Source organism: Pleurodeles waltl, chromosome 6 (assembly GCF_031143425.1).
Source record: "Pleurodeles waltl isolate 20211129_DDA chromosome 6, aPleWal1.hap1.20221129, whole genome shotgun sequence".
Taxonomy (NCBI): domain Eukaryota; kingdom Metazoa; phylum Chordata; class Amphibia; order Caudata; family Salamandridae; genus Pleurodeles; species Pleurodeles waltl.
This window is the reverse complement of record NC_090445.1, coordinates 818,249,201-818,269,469: the sequence shown is the minus strand read 5'-3', so window position 1 is coordinate 818,269,469 and position 20,269 is coordinate 818,249,201. Positions and strand designations below refer to the sequence as shown.

The 20,269-nt window shown below is 47.1% G+C and overlaps 1 protein-coding gene across 1 annotated transcript in view; it reads right to left on the bottom strand.

Annotated features, from left to right (window-relative positions):
- CFAP43 (cilia and flagella associated protein 43) overlaps positions 1-18,902 on the bottom strand; it is a 505,375-nt gene extending 486,473 nt beyond the window's left edge. Inside the window, exon 1 of the mRNA XM_069239443.1 lies at positions 18,745-18,902. Coding sequence (XP_069095544.1) covers positions 18,745-18,827 — 83 coding nt within the window. The 5' untranslated portion in view covers positions 18,828-18,902. The remainder of the gene's footprint in view (positions 1-18,744) is intronic.
- Positions 18,903-20,269: the final 1,367 nt, after the last annotated feature.

The following is a 20,269-nucleotide window of genomic DNA, read 5'->3' as shown; positions in this document are numbered from 1 at the left end:
TGGAGAAGCTAGTGGACGGGGTCCTGCCCCTGTACGGCAAACTCTACGGACGGCCAGAGGTACATGTGAGTCTGGGTTTTGAGGGCACTGTGTGTGTAATGGATGGTGTGGATTGGACATATGTGTACTCCTCTGAGCCTGCATGGGCCATGGTGCATGGAATGCTGCATGCAACTGTCCTGTATGTCAGAGTACTGTCCGTCACATGTTGGACAATTTTCCAGCTGTTCCTATCGTGCATGTGCCTGACGTCTGTTTTCCATTTCTGTGTCGCCCTTCTAGGTCAGCGCCCACCAGAAGAGGGCACATTGGCATGCCATCGCCAAGGAGGTGCAGACCCTGGGGGTCTACAACCGGGGGAGCACCCACTGTTGAAAGAGGTGGGAGGACCTGCGGCGCGAAAGATCAGTAAGGCTCAGCTGGGGAAGTCCTCCCAACGTGGAAGGGGTACCCGCTGGGCACTGTCTCCCCTCATGCGAAGGATACTGGCGGTGGCGTACCCAGATCTGGATGGGCACTTGAAGGCTGCACAGCAGTCACAAGGGGGTGAGTACTCATTGACCATACTTCAGTCTGGAAGGATGTCTGGGTGTGCAATAGGGCACATGCTGCTCAGAGCAGGGAATTTGACTGGTGTCCAAATACTGTATGTTCCCCAAAGGGTGTAGAGGTGTCCCTGTCAGGTTTCACCTATCTCAGCTCCAAAAGTAATTCAGAGGATGGGTGTAGAGCAGTGTTCTGGTCAGTAGTCAGGGGCATGACCATGGGCATACCCCTGACTACTTCTTGTTGGGTGTGTTTGCTGGGTGGGTGTATGTCTGGCCATTCTGTATCTGCATTCAGCTATTTACAAGTGTCTCTCCTGTTTTGTCTCCCCATCCCTGTTCTCTTGTGTTGGTTTGGTACAGCATCAACATCAGGCGAGGGAGCTGAGGCACCGGCAAGTGGGGAGGCAGCAGCCCACAGATCCTCCGAGGCAGAGACAACGGACGCCCAGGGAACCAGTGGGTGGGAGGGCGAGGGGACTTACACGGGGAGGCTACTACCACAGGAGGTAGTGACTCTGAGACCTCCTCCGCTGGGGGTTCCCCGGCAGTGGCGGACCCTAGTGCACACACCACTATCGTGAGATCTTCTGCCACCCCCATACCATCACCGCCCTCTCTTCTGCTCCCCACCGAGTTCCCCGTGCCCGCCCACCCAGAAAGGTGGCCGTCTCCTTCGCCCCAGGCACCTCCTCCCCTGCCCCAGTCAGCCCTGCTGCACTCACAGAGGAGGCTATTTACCTCCTGAGAACCATCTCTGCGGGGCAGACAACCATCGCCAATGTCAGAGGAGTTTCCCAGGACATTCTGCCCCCCCCTCCAACCTCTTCTACCCCTTCCAGCACCCCATCCCTTCACCCGTCCAAAGCACACAATCAGACCCGCTGACAGGCACATCAACACACAAGAAGCACACTTCAAAACACAAGCACCACACCTCACACCACGAGCATTCACACAGCCAACAGACGCCTGCACACACAACGTCCACTTCCCCCACTGTGCCCACCTCTTCCGCCTCCCTGTCGGTGCCCTCTACATCCACACCCTCATGCACTGCACCTTCACTCACTGTTACTGCTCCCCTTCCTGCACTCACCACAATCGCAGACAGCCATTCATGCACCCCATACACCACACCTGCACTCACCACCTCCACTGTAGTTGACACATGCAGCACACTCACCAGACTTGCAGACACCCACACAACATACATCCACACTAGCTGTCTGTCTTCTCCCACTGTGTCCACCCCCCACCTCCCAAGACACACAAACGCACCAAGACACCCACCCATCAGACATCCACTACACTACAGCATACTGAGCAGTAACCTGCACCCACTACACGCACCACTACACCCCATACATCCACTCCCTCTGCCTCCACTCCCACTCCCACACCCTCATCCACGCCCACCCCAATTGCTCCCAAGAAACGTTTCCTCTCCTGTGCTGACCTCTTCCAACCCACTGGCCTACCCTGTCTTGTCCCCAAACGTGCCCACCTCCTTGCTCTTTCCGCTCCTTCCACATCACAGCCCCCCCAGTCCACCCTGGACATTCCTGTGCCCATTCCCCAGAGAAGAAGAAGGCCCGGTCTGAGCCTAGGCCATCCAGCTCCACCGAGCCAAACAGCCCCCACCCCCTCCACCCTCCACAAGAAAGTCAAAAGCCCACCCCCACCACCCCCTGGCCCCCTTCCGTGAGTTGCCTGGATCCCCATATGGTGCCTCATTCTGTGGAGTACCCAGCACTTGTGGGAGTCAGGTGTGGGCCGTTGTGGCCCATGACAATTGGGAATTTACAGACTGGCCATTGGCCCTGTTTGCACGGTTTGGCTCAGTGAGCTTCTTATTAAAGTTTCTGTGTGGCCTGTGTTTGGGCTGCACGCAGTTACACCCTGGTGTTTGTTTATTTTTTTATGGCTGTGGGGCTTTTGTTTATACTTGGGTCAAGTTGCATTTGCCTTTGGGCGGTTACGTCCTTCTTGCTGTGGGGTGTATGACTTGTGCTGCTGGGAAGGGTTGTGGGGGGCGTTGCCTGATGGGTGGAGTGGGTGGGTATGTAACTGGGCCCTTTCCTCCCTTGTTTCGTAGGTTGCGGTACTTACCGTCGTCGTCTTCGTTGGCAGTCTCGGTCGTGTAGGTATATGGCAAGGAGCAGGGCTGGCATGATCTGCAGCTCTCTATCCATGGCTGCCGGTGCACGTTCTGTGGGACTCCGGTACGTGGTTCCTTATATTCGGTTAATTTCCACCTGGCTTTGTGTGGCGGTGGTTCCCGCCTCGGAACTGGCGGAGGAATGGTGGTTCATAATTTGATGGGCAGGTTAGGCCTTTCCGACGGCCTGTGGGCAGACTCTGCAGTCGGCAGCAGGACTCCTCACCTGGCGGTGGGTGGTTCGCGCGGTGCGTGTGTTTCGTTTGGATCATTATTTGGCGGTCCGGACCACTCCTCTGTTGGCGGTTTCTACCGCCGGCGTAGCAGAATGGACCGCCATGTTCGTAATGAGGGCCTATATCTGTTGATAGCAGCGCAAACAATAGGTTGGTAATATGCATCCAGATCGTCCAGTGCATGGTTGAACACCTCAGGATCGTCAGCGGCTCTTGTTTTTTTCTCCATTTATGTATACACTCTTTGACCTTCAGGTATTAAGCTGTGTAACAGAATTCATTTTCTCCTAACATTAAAAAAATTCTTCCCCGCTTTCATCTTCAATGGCAGCTATATAATTTAGGAAATAGTTCTTCTAATCAGGCCGTTTCATTGCTGGTTCGCCTGCCCTGGGAAGAAAGGGAGCTGGAGGGGCAAGTGAAAATGTTTGTGCATCAATGTTTCCTAATCCAACAAAGTCCAAATGAGTAATAAGACTAGGATACGCTAATGTACTCTACACATATTATAGCAGATAAGTGACATTTTATTTTCTCTATTGCATTGTACTCATTGTATTAATGTGCTTATTATTGTGTTTACTGAGGTAGCGACGCGATTTCACTCGCTTTGATACATTATTGTTGGATATATTGTTGCCGATATTTGAAATAAGCCTCTGTGCAGCGGGAGCTTTCTACACGTCTCGTGTAGTCAGTTTTCTATTTTTATCACTTGCGCTTCGCATGCTCACTTCAAGCCGATCCCATCATATCCATTAGTTTGATGGATCGGCTCGATAGCGGACGCGCGGGGCAACAGTAAGCCCAATCTCTGAATTCAGTTCTATTCTTGGCTCCCTGACGCCCAGTTTGTGGAAAAAAGAACTTGGGCTGTAATAATCTATGAGGCTCTGCCTAGAGTGCCATTCACAGACTGCTCCCTCCACGTTTTAATTGGGCTTTCATTGCCTGTCAGGGGATTGCACTCCCCCCCTTTGATCCACACATTAACTTACTTTAACCCAGCTTTTGATGGCTCAGTGGAGTGAAAATGAAACAGGGTACTACCCTGAAGAGCTGGGCAACCAGCTTGAAGTGAACTTGGTAAAAGCCCTTGACAATAGGGTCCAACAATCTGTAAATGACGCCCTGGTAAGAGCTCTAGGACCCTTTTCAGGGCAACTCTTTGACTATGCCAAGTCCCAGGGTTGGCTTAATGAACAACAACCACCTCTAAATGAGAAAAGTTCGAAATGCAAATCCAAAACCCAAAAAATAGAGGGAAGTGAAGAGACTGTTAGTGGATTACATGCAGATGCATTTAATAAATTGCTTAAGAAATGTTTGGCTGAGCACAATTGTAGCTCCTCAAAGGATGTGGTATCCTCTCAGTCCTCTTCTGATTCTGACCCCAATTCCAGTGACACAGATGCTCCGGTCACCAGTAAAAAACCTAGGAAACAAACATCCACACCTAGAGTTCTGGATTTAAACCCAACGGAAATCATACATCCTAGAGCCTCCAATTGGGTTCCGTCCTCAGAAGTGGCGCAATACGTCCACGACAATATCAGGAGGAAGTCCGGTCACGCCTTAGAACAGAATGTCCTAGACCGGATGTGAAAGAGAAGGTAACGGACACTCCTGACATTGACCCTACGATGGTCACCTTTATGAGAAAGTTTGGCAAAGACCCCAAGAAAGTCTTAGACAGATCTTGCCGTATATGCCAAGATAAATTACTTGATGTCACAGGCCCCTTGACAAAAATCCTAGACATGGCTTTTCTTGCCAAAGAGTCGGGTGATCCTGTGGACACAGATGTCCTGATTGGTTGGGCCCAGAGGTCCCTGTGCCTTTTGGGCAATGCAAATTGCGCAATTTCTTCAGAACAACGTAAATCAATCCTCATGAGGATTGATCCTAAGTTAACAGACCTGGCCACTTCTGAAGCAGGACCTTCTGCAGATGGTCTCCTATTTGGTTCATCCTTTATTAAGGAGTTAGCCAAGTTTTGCTCCACATTCTCATCTCTAGATAAAGCGCCAATGTCACTTTAAAAAGTGTTTAAAAAGAAACCTTTTTGCCAGGGCTGGACGTTTCGGAGGGTGTATGTCCGGCCGAGGAACCTTTCAAAGTCCTCAAAACCAATACCCTAGAGGGAGAGGAAATTGGTATACCGACTGTAGGAGGCTGGACTGGCTTGTAGTGAGTACCAAGGGGTACTTGCACCTTGCACCAGGCCCAGTTATCCCTTATTAGTGTATAGGGTGTCTAGCAGCTTAGGCTGATAGATAATGGTAGCTTAGCAGAGCAGCTTAGGCTGAACTAGGAGACGTGTGAAGCTACTACAGTACCACTTAGTGTCATATGCACAATATCATAAGAAAACACAATACACAGTTATACTAAAAATAAAGGTACTTTATTTTTTATGGCAATATGCCAAAGTATCTTAGAGTGTACCCTCAGTGAGAGGATAGGAAATATACACAAGATATATATACACAATAGCAAAAATATGCAGTATAGTCTTAGAAAACAGTGCAAACAATGTATAGTTACAATAGGATGCAATGGGGAAACATAGGGATAGGGGCAACACAAACCATATACTCCAGAAGTGGAATGCGAACCACGAATGGACCCCAAACCTATGTGACCTTGTAGAGGGTCGCTGGGACTATTAGAAAATAGTGAGAGTTAGAAAGATAACCCTCCCCAAGACCCTGAAAAGTGAGTGCAAAGTGCACTAAAGTTCCCCTAAGGACAAAATAGTCGTGTTACAGGGAGAATGCAAGGAAAACACAAATCAGCAATGCAACAACGATGGATTCCTGTCTGAGGGTACCTGTGGAACAAGGGGACCAAGTCCAAAAGTCACAAGCAGCTCGGAGATGGGCAGATGTCCAAGAAATGCCAGCGGTTGGTGCAAAGAAGCTCTTACTAGGCTGAAGAACTGTGAATACTGCAGGAACGACAAGGGCTAGAGACTTCCCCTTTGGAGGATGGATCCCCCACGCCTTGGAGAGTCGTGCAGAAGTGTTTTCCCGCCGGATGGACGCCAACAAGCCTTGCTACACGCAAATCGTGCGTTTGGCGTTTTTGGACGCTGCTGGGGCCCAGGAGGGACCAGAAGGTCGCAAATTAGACCTGCAGAGAGAGGGGACGTCGAGCAAGACAAAGAGCCCTCACTGAAGCAGGTAGCACCCGGAGAAGTGCCAGAAACAGGCACTACGAGGATGCATGAAACGGTGCTTGCCGAAGTTGCACAAAGGAGTCCCACGTCGCCGGAGACCAACTTAGAAAGTCGTGCAATGCAGGTTAGAGTGCCGTGGACCCAGGCTTGGCTGTGCACGGAGGATTTCCGCCGGAAGTGCACAGGGGCCGGAGTAGCTTGCAAAGTCGCGGTTCCCAGCAATGCAGCCCAGCGAGGAGAGGCAAGGACTTACCTCCACCAAACTTGGGCTGAAGAGTCACTGGACTGTGGGGGTCACTTGGACGGTGTCGCTGGATTCGAGGGACCTCGCTCGTCGTGCTGAGAGGAGACCCAAGGGACCGGAAATGCAGCTTTTTGGTGCCTGCGGTTGCAGGGGGAAGATTCCGTCGACCCACGGGAGATTTCTTCGGAGCTTCTGGTGCAGAGAGGAGGCAGACTACCCCCACAGCATGCACAAGCAGGAAAACAGTCGAGAAGGCGGCAGGATCAGCGTTACAGAGTTGCAGTAGTCGTCTTTGCTACTATGTTGCAGGTTTGCAGGCTTCCAGCGCGGTCAGCGGTCGATTCCTTATCAGAAGGTGAAGAGGGAGATGCAGAGGAACTCGGCTGAGCTCATGCATTCGTTATCTAAAGTTTCCCCAGAGACAGAGACCCTAAATAGCCAGAAAAGAGGGTTTGGCTACCTAGGAGAGAGGAAAGGCTACTAACACCTGAAGGAGCCTATCAGCAGGAGTCTCTGACGTCACCTGGTGGCACTGGCCACTCAGAGCAGTCCAGTGTGCCAGCAGCACCTCTGTTTCCAAGATGGCAGAGGTCTGGAGCACACTGGAGGAGCTCCGGACACCTCCCAGGGGAGGTGCAGGTCAGGGGAGTGGTCACTCCCCTTTCCTTTGTCCAGTTTCGCGCCAGAGCAGGGGCTAAGGGGTCCCTGAACCGGTGTACACTGGCTTATGCAGAATTGGGCACCTCTGTGCCCAACAAAGCATTTCCAGAGGCTGGGGGAGGCTACTCCTCCCCTGCCTTCACACCATTTTCCAAAGGGAGAGGGTGTCACACCCTCTCTCAGAGGAAGTTCTTTGTTCTGCCATCCTGGGACAAGCCTGGCTTGACCCCAGGAGGCCAGATGCCTGTCTGAGGGGTTGGCAGCAGCAGCAGCTGCAGTGAAACCCCAGGAAGGGCAGTTTGGCAGTACCAGGGTCTGTGCTACAGACCACTGGGATCATGGAATTGTACCAACAATGCCAGGATGGCATAGAGGGGGCAATTCCATGATCATAGACATGTTACATGGCCATATTCGGAGTTACCATTGTGAAGCTACATATAGGTAGTGACCTATATGTAGTGCACGCGTGTAATGGTGTCCCCGCACTCACAAAGTTCAGGGAATTGGCTCTGAACAATGTGGGGGCACCTTGGCTAGTGCCAGGGTGCCCTCACACTAAGTAACTTTGCACCCAACCTTTACCAGGTAAAGGTTAGACATATAGGTGACTTATAAGTTACTTAAGTGCAGTGTAAAATGGCTGTGAAATAACGTGGACGTTATTTCACTCAGGCTGCAGTGGCAGGCCTGTGTAAGAATTGTCAGAGCTCCCTATGGGTGGCAAAAGAAATGCTGCAGCCCATAGGGATCTCCTGGAACCCCAATACCCTGGGTTCCTCAGTACCATATACTAGGGAATTATAAGGGTGTTCCAGTAAGCCAATGTAAATTGGTAAAATTGGTCACTAGCCTGTTAGTGACAATTTGAAAGTAATGAGAGAGCATAACCACTGAGGTTCTGGTTAGCAGAGCCTCAGTGAGACAGTTAGGCACCACACAGGGAACATATACATGCACACCTATGAGCACTGGGGCCCTGTGTGACAGGGTCCCAGTGACACCTACATATAGGCCACAAACCTATGAGCACTGGGGTCCTGACCAGCAGGATCCCAGTGACACATAACAAACATACTGAAACCATAGTGTTTTCACTATGAGCACTGAGGCCTGGCTATCAGGATCCCAGTGAGACAGTGAAAACAGTGACAAACACCCTGACATACACTCACAAACAGGCCAAAAGTGGGGGTAACAAGGCTAGAAAGAGGCTACCTTCTCACACAACCCCCCCCCCAAACGAAGGACAATAAGGCTAACCTTGGCCAGTTGAGACTTTATTGTCTAAGTGGTGATAAGTAGAGAGTAGCTCTGCAATAGACTGGTTACTCCCTTTATCATCCACTATATGGTTACTTCCCTGTGGGGATGTAAACCACCCTGTTTGAAGTTTTTTAGCTAACCAACAATGTGAAGATGTATTTTCAGAGTTTCTATCAGTAAGTTTTAGTTTAGAGCAGTGGGAATTATCCACTGAACCTATTTGTAATGATGGAAATGCCAGACAGGGATGCTGTCTCAGTAAAGCCATAGCTGGGCAAAAACTTTGTCCATTTGGCTGGAAGAGAGAACAGGGATGCTGTTTCTCTTGAGTTGGAGCAGGGCATGGATGCTGTCCTATGAGCTCCACACTAGGGCAGGGATGCTGTCCTAAGTGTTGTGAGGCAGTACAGGGTTTCTGCACTAAAGTTTCTCTGGGAGGGTTGGAGGGATGCTCCATGTTAACTAAAATGGTGCTCTTTTTCTCACCAATGTTAGTTATCCCACAGAGAGGTACTTCCACCTCAGGGAGTCCAGCTTTGCTAGCTGATGATTCCCTTGGAACAGGTGCCACCCCAGGAGAGGTTTCTCCCACCACAGGAATGGTATCCTGAATGGTAGGGTGGTTAGGGGATACTGTGATACCCTTTTTACCTGTTGATGGAGAGGGATCCTGAGTTTTCAGGCCTTCTCTCCTTTGCTTTTTCATTTCACTTGAAATGAGAGGGAACAATTCCTCAGGGATGCCCAGCATGGCTGCATGGGCATAAAACTCTACATCAGCCCAACCTGAGGTCTCTAGGTCATTACCTAAGAGACAGTCTACAGGTAAGCTAGGTGATACCACCACCTGCTTAGGGCCAGTAACTCCACCCCAACTAAACTGAATTATAGCTAAGGGAAGAAACTTAGTGGAGTTATGGACATCAATAATCTTATACTGTTGTCCAATGATGTGTTGATCAGGGTGCACTAGGTTGTCAGTCACCAAAGTGAAACTGGCACCTGTGTCCCTGTAGGCCAAGGCCTCAACACCATTTATTGAAACTGTCTGCCTGTACTTATCCATTGTAAGGGGACAAGCAGCCAGTGTGGCAAGGCCAATGCCACTAGGTGTGACAGAAACTGTCTTGGGACTGATGACATCAGTTTCCACTATGGACCCATAAGTGAACCCAACTACACCCTTTGCTTGACTGTTGCCAGCAGACCCACCACTAGTACCACTACTGCTAGGGGCACTAGAGCTTGATGTATTAGTGGTGGTAGGCTCAGGGGGTTTACCTGGACAGGACTTATCCCCTGGCCTATGGCCTCTATTTTTACACACAAAGCACCAAGGCTTTTTAATGTGTGCAGGTTGGGAAGAAGAGGAAGAATTTGTTTTATCCCCACCCTCTGAAGAGTGTTTAAGATTTGAAGTGGGATCTTTGGTTTTACCCTTATCCCCATGCTTATCTTGAGATTTTTCACCATCTTTCTTCTTATTGCCATCTTTGTCACCCCCTGTATGAACTCTTCTGTTCACCCTTGTTCTGACCCATTTGTCTGCCTTCTTTCCCAATTCTTGGGGAGAGGTCAGATCAGAGTCTACCAGGTACTGGTGCAACAAATCAGACACACAATTATTAAGTATATGCTCTCTCAGGATTGTGTTATACAGGCTTTCATAATCAGTAACTTTACTGCCATGTAACCACCCCTCCAAGGCCTTCACTGAATGGTCAATAAAATCAACCCAGTCTTGTGAAGACTCCTTTTTGGTCTCTCTGAACTTTATCCTGTACTGTTCAGTGGTTAAGCCATAACCATCCAGGAGTGCATTCTTAAGAACTGTAAAATTATTGGCATCACTTTCTTTCACAGTAAGGAGCCTATCCCTACCTTTTTCACTAAATGATAGCCATAGGATAGCAGCCCACTGCCTTTGAGGGACATCCTGTACAACACAGGCCCTCTCAAGTGCAGCAAACCACTTGTTAATGTCATCCCCCTCCTTATAAGGGGGAACTATCTTGTGCAGATTCCTGGAATCATGCTCTTTTGCAGGATGACTATGGGGAATACTGCTGCTGCCACCATGGGTATCTAAACCCAACTTCTGTCTTTCCCTCTCTATTTCTAAAGACTGTCTATCCAAATCCAGCTGTTGCTTCTTGAGCTTCAGTCTGGTTTGTTCCACTCTCAATCTATTGAGCTCCCTTTCTAACAATCTGTCATCAGGGTGGGTGGGAGGGACATTTCTAGATACAGAGGTATGATGGGAATGAACAGAAGGAGACCTGTCCCTTACAGAGGGCACCCTAACAGCTTGGCTACCAGCATAATGTGAGAGCACACCATCAGTATGGTGTGATTCAACCTCTGTACCAACTATGCTAGACTGTCTAGTAATGGGCAGGCTGAGAAGTTTCTTTCCTGAACCTTTTCCTGGGGGAGTCCCTGGATCAGATTGAGAACCATTAGCTACTTTTTCTACAGATTGGGCACTTATGGCCTTATCCTGTACTCTAAGCATATTAATTAACAGTTCTAAGGAAGGATTCTTCCCTACACTCAAACCTCTCTCTATGCAGAGACTCCTTGCTCCTTTCCAGCTAAGGTGATCATATGCAAGTTTGGACAGTTCAACATTTTTTCCTGTGCCAGACATTTTTTAGAGAGAGTTAAAGTGATAGAAAAAGAGAAAAAAGTTTTCAGAACTTTTTGGAAAGACAGAAAAAACTTTTTAAACTTTTAGGAACTTTTTGAAAGTTTAGAAGTACTTTTCAGCACTTAGAAAAGAGTGAAAAGAGGAAATGCAAAACTTTTTGGCTATGTGTATATACACTGACCTTGTTTTGTATATTTTTCTCTTATGAAAAGTACAATGACAAGAGTGGTAAGTAGTCTCAAGCACTTATCCCACCACTGCACAACCAATGTAGGAGGCTGGACTGGCTTGTAGTGAGTACCAAGGGGTACTTGCACCTTGCACCAGGCCCAGTTATCCCTTATTAGTGTATAGGGTGTCTAGCAGCTTAGGCTGATAGATAATGGTAGCTTAGCAGAGCAGCTTAGGCTGAACTAGGAGACGTGTGAAGCTACTACAGTACCACTTAGTGTCATATGCACAATATCATAAGAAAACACAATACACAGTTATACTAAAAATAAAGGTACTTTATTTTTTATGGCAATATGCCAAAGTATCTTAGAGTGTACCCTCAGTGAGAGGATAGGAAATATACACAAGATATATATACACAATAGCAAAAATATGCAGTATAGTCTTAGAAAACAGTGCAAACAATGTATAGTTACAATAGGATGCAATGGGGAAACATAGGGATAGGGGCAACACAAACCATATACTCCAGAAGTGGAATGCGAACCACGAATGGACCCCAAACCTATGTGACCTTGTAGAGGGTCGCTGGGACTATTAGAAAATAGTGAGAGTTAGAAAGATAACCCTCCCCAAGACCCTGAAAAGTGAGTGCAAAGTGCACTAAAGTTCCCCTAAGGACAAAATAGTCGTGTTACAGGGAGAATGCAAGGAAAACACAAATCAGCAATGCAACAACGATGGATTCCTGTCTGAGGGTACCTGTGGAACAAGGGGACCAAGTCCAAAAGTCACAAGCAGCTCGGAGATGGGCAGATGCCCAAGAAATGCCAGCGGTTGGTGCAAAGAAGCTCTTACTAGGCTGAAGAACTGTGAATACTGCAGGAACGACAAGGGCTAGAGACTTCCCCTTTGGAGGATGGATCCCCCACGCCTTGGAGAGTCGTGCAGAAGTGTTTTCCCGCCGGATGGACGCCAACAAGCCTTGCTACACGCAAATCGTGCGTTTGGCGTTTTTGGACGCTGCTGGGGCCCAGGAGGGACCAGAAGGTCGCAAATTAGACCTGCAGAGAGAGGGGACGTCGAGCAAGACAAAGAGCCCTCACTGAAGCAGGTAGCACCCGGAGAAGTGCCAGAAACAGGCACTACGAGGATGCGTGAAACGGTGCTTGCCGAAGTTGCACAAAGGAGTCCCACGTCGCCGGAGACCAACTTAGAAAGTCGTGCAATGCAGGTTAGAGTGCCGTGGACCCAGGCTTGGCTGTGCACGGAGGATTTCCGCCGGAAGTGCACAGGGGCCGGAGTAGCTTGCAAAGTCGCGGTTCCCAGCAATGCAGCCCAGCGAGGTGAGGCAAGGACTTACCTCCACCAAACTTGGGCTGAAGAGTCACTGGACTGTGGGGGTCACTTGGACGGTGTCGCTGGATTCGAGGGACCTCGCTCGTCGTGCTGAGAGGAGACCCAAGGGACCGGAAATGCAGCTTTTTGGTGCCTGCGGTTGCAGGGGGAAGATTCCGTCGACCCACGGGAGATTTCTTCGGAGCTTCTGGTGCAGAGAGGAGGCAGACTACCCCCACAGCATGCACAAGCAGGAAAACAGTCGAGAAGGCGGCAGGATCAGCGTTACAGAGTTGCAGTAGTCGTCTTTGCTACTATGTTGCAGGTTTGCAGGCTTCCAGCGCGGTCAGCGGTCGATTCCTTATCAGAAGGTGAAGAGGGAGATGCAGAGGAACTCGGCTGAGCTCATGCATTCGTTATCTAAAGTTTCCCCAGAGACAGAGACCCTAAATAGCCAGAAAAGAGGGTTTGGCTACCTAGGAGAGAGGAAAGGCTACTAACACCTGAAGGAGCCTATCAGCAGGAGTCTCTGACGTCACCTGGTGGCACTGGCCACTCAGAGCAGTCCAGTGTGCCAGCAGCACCTCTGTTTCCAAGATGGCAGAGGTCTGGAGCACACTGGAGGAGCTCTGGACACCTCCCAGGGGAGGTGCAGGTCAGGGGAGTGGTCACTCCCCTTTCCTTTGTCCAGTTTCGCGCCAGAGCAGGGGCTAAGGGGTCCCTGAACCGGTGTAGACTGGCTTATGCAGAATTGGGCACCTCTGTGCCCAACAAAGCATTTCCAGAGGCTGGGGGAGGCTACTCCTCCCCTGCCTTCACACCATTTTCCAAAGGGAGAGGGTGTCACACCCTCTCTCAGAGGAAGTTCTTTGTTCTGCCATCCTGGGACAAGCCTGGCTTGACCCCAGGAGGCCAGATGCCTGTCTGAGGGGTTGGCAGCAGCAGCAGCTGCAGTGAAACCCCAGGAAGGGCAGTTTGGCAGTACCAGGGTCTGTGCTACAGACCACTGGGATCATGGAATTGTACCAACAATGCCAGGATGGCATAGAGGGGGCAATTCCATGATCATAGACATGTTACATGGCCATATTCGGAGTTACCATTGTGAAGCTACATATAGGTAGTGGCCTATATGTAGTGCACGCGTGTAATGGTGTCCCCGCACTCACAAAGTTCAGGGAATTGGCTCTGAACAATGTGGGGGCACCTTGGCTAGTGCCAGGGTGCCCTCACACTAAGTAACTTTGCACCCAACCTTTACCAGGTAAAGGTTAGACATATAGGTGACTTATAAGTTACTTAAGTGCAGTGTAAAATGGCTGTGAAATAACGTGGACGTTATTTCACTCAGGCTGCAGTGGCAGGCCTGTGTAAGAATTGTCAGAGCTCCCTATGGGTGGCAAAAGAAATGCTGCAGCCCATAGGGATCTCCTGGAACCCCAATACCCTGGGTTCCTCAGTACCATATACTAGGGAATTATAAGGGTGTTCCAGTAAGCCAATGTAAATTGGTAAAATTGGTCACTAGCCTGTTAGTGACAATTTGAAAGTAATGAGAGAGCATAACCACTGAGGTTCTGGATAGCAGAGCCTCAGTGAGACAGTTAGGCACCACACAGGGAACATATACATGCACACCTATGAGCACTGGGGCCCTGTGTGACAGGGTCCCAGTGACACCTACATATAGGCCACAAACCTATGAGCACTGGGGTCCTGACCAGCAGGATCCCAGTGACACATAACAAACATACTGAAACCATAGTGTTTTCACTATGAGCACTGAGGCCTGGCTATCAGGATCCCAGTGAGACAGTGAAAACAGTGACAAACACCCTGACATACACTCACAAACAGGCCAAAAGTGGGGGTAACAAGGCTAGAAAGAGGCTACCTTCTCACACCGACCAGGCGGACACCACCTTCTATCCCACTCGCAATAGAGGAGGCCGCTCCAGATATTGATGAGGACCCCGCAGGGGCCAGCAGGGAGCGATCCAGGAATCCAGTTATTCAGTTGAACATTATTCAATATTCTCAAGTATGTCTTGGGGGCAGAGTGGGCTTGTTTCTGGAAAAAGATTTCAGGAGACCCCTGGATTCTTCAAACAGTATTAGGGTTCCATCTAGAATTCATCGGTACCCCGATTCAACAAAAAAAAACCCAGCTCAAATGTCTTTTTCCCTCGCAGATCAGACCTTTATAGACATAGAGGTTCAGGCCTTATTACACAAAGAAGCAGTGAGTTTTTCGTCTCCTCATCCTTCCGGATTCCTCAGTCCCATATTTGTCGTAGACAAAAAGGGTGGAGGTCATCATGTAGTATTGAATCTAAAGGATTTCACTTACTGGATATTACACAGACATTTCAAGATGGAAGGAATCCACATGTTACGAGATATCCTATTAGAGGGAGATTGGATGGTCCATCTAGACCTGAAGGATACGTATCTTTCGGTCCCCATTTACCCTCCTCACAGGAGAATCCTACAATTCCTATGGAATGGACATTGTCTAGAATTCAATACGCTTCCATTCGGCCTCTCGTCAGCCCCTTGGTGCTTCACAAACTGTTGAGGCCAGTGATGGAATGGCTGAGAACCAAGGGAGTATGATTGATAATTTATCTGGATGACATTTTGTTGATGGCTCAGAACCCTCAAACTCTCTTGTCTCATCTGGAATGGACCATCAGTATTCTGCAGGATCTGGGTTTCCTTATCAATGTGCAGAAGTCATTATTGAAACCCTCCCAGGTGATAGATTCTATCCGCTCCCAACTGATTCTTCCATCTCAGAAAATTCGAAGTATCAAGAGAGAATTGAGATCTACTCTATCCAATCAGATGATATCTTTGAGAAACATTGCCAGAATAGTGGGCCTTCTGGCCTCTTCAATTCAGGCAATCTTCATAGTAACCGGAGGTCGCTGGTCGACTTGGGAACAGACTCTACATATCAATTGTCTAGAGCTCCTAGCAGGGTAATTTGCCATAAGGAGCCTTTCTCCTCAGAAGACGGACTGCTGCATCTTGTTGCGAATGGACAACATCTCTGCAGTGAAGTACGTCAACAAACTAGGGGGGACGAAATCCAGAATCTTGGCGGAGATAGCCAAAGAGTTCTGGCATTATTGTCCCAGTCATCGTCTGACTGTCATTGCAGAATATCTCCCAGGCAATCAGAACACAATAGCAGACTGGAACTCCAGGTATCTAACAGATTCCAGCGACTGGAAAGTAGATCCGGTAATTTTCCTACAGATAATCAAGGTGTGGGGCCCATGCGAAGTGGATCTATTTGCCTCTCGGCTCAATACCCAGATTCCGAAGTTCTTCAGCTGGCGCCCCGATCCTCTGGCATTGGCGACGGATGCTTTCCTTTAGGATTGGTCAAGGTTTCGGGGATATGCTTTCCCTCCTTTTCTAATGAGCTCCAGAGTTCTCTCTCAGATAAGTCGTCAGAAAGCGGAGATCATATTAGTGACTCCTTTTTGGAGAGTTCAACCTTGGTTCCCGCTTGCCCTACAGTTAGCTTGCGCTCCCCCTCTGCTCATTCCTCCACGTCCGGATCTTCTCTTGAACCCAGAGAACCATCAACATCCAATGATCATTTCAGAGAAACTAACATTGATGGCTTGGAGGGTTTCAGGGCAAGATGGAATTCTCCAGGAATTTCACAACAGTCTGCTGATTTCATCAAGCAAGCTTGGGCATCAGGCACTCATAAAAGATACACATCTGCATGGCGCAGATAGAATGCTTGGTGTGTTGGACAGGATATTAATCCCGTAGAATCAAGCGTTGAAATGATAGTTAACTTTCTAGCAGACTTGGCAGGTTCAAGCTTAGCTTGTAGAACCATCAATAATTTTAGATTGGCCATTTCAGCTGGTCATGTTCATATTGAGGGCAAACCTGTTGGTGAACATCCTCTTATCTGTAAGTTACTTAGAGGTATCCGTTTATCTAATCCTCCCAAAACCAGGTATTCGGTATTGTGGGATGTGAACATTATATTGAGATTTTTAGATTCCTGGCCATCCAATAGATATCTGTCTCGTAAACAGATTTCAGCTAAATTGACAATGTTATTATGCCTGATTTCATGTAAGCGTGTATCGGATGTCAAAGCCTTGGACTTGGCTGGTAGAATTTACACCCCTGAAGGGGTTACATTTAATATTACCAGACAGACAGAAACTAATTGCAGGTCAGTAACATATCCAATGTATTCAGATAATTCTAAACTTTGTGTCGTTCAACATTTAAAGGAGTATGAAGTGGTTACAGACGAATTCCAACAGTATGCTACTGGTCAGTTGCTCATAGCTTTACAAAAACCTTTTAACCCAGTCTCGACAGCCACATTAGCTCGATGGATTAAATGGTTAATGAATGAAGCTGGGACAGACATCAATCAATTTGGAGCCCATTCAGTTAGAGGGGCTATGGCATCCAAAACATATGCATTAGGTTCCCGTCTAGAGGACATTATGAAGGCGGCTGATTGGTCTTCAGAATCTACGTTTTGCAAATGTTATCATAAATCTGTGGTAGATGTTGCTTCTGTAGTTATTAGTCAGCTTTAAACGAGCATAATCGGAGCCTCCGGTTCTGAAATAGAATTTAAAAAATTCTAGCTTACGCGTCAAGGATTTTCAATTCTATTAAGGACACAGAGGCGAGGATTATCCCTCCCATTAAAACAATACTGTTTGGCGTAAAAATGTTTGCATAGTATATTGGATCTATATCAAAGTTATCTTTACCCACCCTGAGATATATGTATGGACTTAAAGTTTTTCTTTGTTATACTAAATTACATGATATTACCTCTGATTATGTTATTTTCCTAGGCTCTGATCAGAAGAATACTTGAAGTTTTCGATATTTTCCTTTGAGGACATCGTTATTCGGATCTGTTATCCGGTTCAGTTTGAAAGACTTGGTTCCGGTGAAGATCGGATTGTGTTACACTTATGAGTTTGAGGAACTTTGGCTCTTCGACTATGTAAGAAGTTTCGTTTCAGAAGTTCAAAATTGTCCGATTTGGACAAAGAAAGAGGAAGTGACATTGGGGGTCAAAGCATTTATGGCGAGAGGGCACAGGAGGTGATTGGACCATGTGATATCAAGACTGGGCATCATGGTAAATGTAGTTAATGTTTTTTCTGTGTTTTAATTGGCTGCTGTGTTTGGGTCAGTAAAGAAGGAGATACCATACTCCTTACCTCCGTGTCCTTAATAGAATTGAAAATTCTTGACGCATAAGCTTGATTTTTTTTTATTATAACATGCTGAAGGTACAGTATGCTTTACCGTCTCTTTAAATGCATGCTTGCAGCGGTCAACCTGAACAAACTGAACTACCTCCAACTACATCTACCCGCAGTGGTAGACCTGTTGCACAACCAAAAAAAATATCAAGATTTTTTCATGGGGAAATAATATCTTGTTATGCATTTTCCTAGACAGTTTTGGAAAAGATTTACAGTGTATTTTGTATTGTGAATATAACAATGCACTATGTGTTATATTTGTTAAAGGAGCGGGATGTGTAGTACATGTAACCTGTTACGTGCCAGTGTTTGTCGAATTCCATTCTAGAATGGAATGGGAGCTGTGATACACGGCATTTGGCAGCCAGAGGAGCACTGGGATAGTTGTTGCAAAGTGCTCTCCTTAGTAAAGGTTTACCTGAACTTACTGCAGGAGTTACGTTTCTCTTCTATATAAACACGCCATTAAAAATCCCAACAAACAAAACACTGTTGGCTAAAAAGCCAGGGCTGACCGAAAGTGTCTAAACTGACATTAAATTTGGCAATTAAAGGCATTAAATTTGGCAAATAGGCCTAAAGCCTTGTGTCACAATATCATCAGTTGTACAGCTACAAAGCCAACAGTCCATAAAGAATGTATATTCTCATAGAAGTACTAATATTACTTTAAACTATTTAACGGCACATAAAAGTTCAATACCGCCAATGCAGTGGAATAGGCTATCGTGTCATTTCAGCGACAGAGCAGCCGAGACAGTAGAAACTTTCAAGCAAATAAACTGCTGTGTACAGAGACTTAAAGTTATCCCATTTCAGGCAAGAGAGGCAAAACCACACCAGTCCCTATTTGTGTTCTGAGACGTGTAAAATGGTAGGAAAAATGCAAACACACAAATGCAAAGTATAAAACTACGTCTGTGTAATTTACTAACGCTTAGCACTGAAGAACTCATATGCTCTGCAGTGTTAAAACAAATATACACCTAAGTCGTTTGCCCTCCCACCTGAGCTCCAAGGGACTGCTGTTGCCGCTGTTTGCGCGGGCGCTAATGGTGACGATGTTGATACTGCTATTGGTGTCCTCCATGGTCCTCTTACAGAAATGAGACTTGCTGCCGTGGAGCTTTCAAACCTTAATCAACGCATCGTCTCAGTACTTTTTGAGGCTTCCGTTTACCAGCGTCACCATAGAAACACAAACAACGTCTCCCATTGGCTTGCGCAGAATCTTAGAGCCAAGTCACGCACAATACGTTTCCTGGGCTGCCTAGTTGGTCAAACTTACTAATAAAAACAAAAGACGGTCACGCTAATACTCCAGTACACTCGTAGAAGTTGCAGGCACAGAAGCATCTATTTGGGATTGTAACTGTTTTAAGTGCAAATGTTGAAATAATTGGGAAAACCAGCCTAATATTTTGTTTTAAACGTTCAGAAGTCAACTCTGCTAAGTACGACCCGAACACTATATATATTTTCATAAGAAACAAATGTGTATAAAATAAGACTTACGGGAAAACAGTGTTTAACTCACACAAAATAACAACTACTTCTACAATATGCTCGAAACTGAAAATGTTCCTAATAATTGTGGAGGCATAGCTGAAATGTAAAAGTGTACTTTGCGAACCCATAGGTAAGGAGTTTAAACTGAAAGTGGCAGTCATGAGGACGTGTTTATGACAGTCATGATCGCACGCACTGTTTTTACACACATTAACCCCCAATATGGACAGGTGGAATAGTAAAACCTTTATGTATTACCGGGTCAGATATAGACCGGGTTTTAATACCTCTTTGGGAGTTAATGCAGCTGTAGAGATCTTTGTATGTGTGTAATCTTTGGTCATAGGTTTCAATCGTTAAATAGATGCGTTCATGAGTTTGTTATAGAAAATTAAGTGTTATGAGTGGGTCACATGTTTCCATCTTTATGTGAGATAGCACAGCTGGTTAATGCTTTTGTTGCAGAGACCTGGCTTATTATTAAGTGTTGAAAACAATCGCTTATTGTCATGCAACATATTTGGTTGTATCTCCTCACACATATGCACCAGACATTACTATAAAGCGCATGTTCTACCAATGTAGTGGGTGTAAATAAGGTGCACGTCACCATACCTGCCAACCTTAGAACATTTTCCACAGTGTGATCCTTCAGCAGATTTACAGGTGTGCGCATAGCAGCCCCCAGGGCAACTGCCGGAAGAGTTAAAACACAAAAGATGACATGCTTCTTCTGAGAATTACCAGGTAGTTTATTAATTGCTGCATGTGCATTAACTGTGCGTTACATCACAACATTATTGTAAACATTTAAGTACTTTAGATACATTAGCAGCTTTGCAGTGTTTCCTTTGCTAGCAAATACTGGTCTGGTAAATAAACTGATGTTTTGTTCTCTGCCTAGACCCTGCAGAATCTTTCAGAACAGAGTAGATGCTTTTCTATATTGGCAATGAACAAAAATCCAATAGGTAGAAACTGACTTATGATTTTTTAAACAATAAACTGCAATATAGCGCCTAA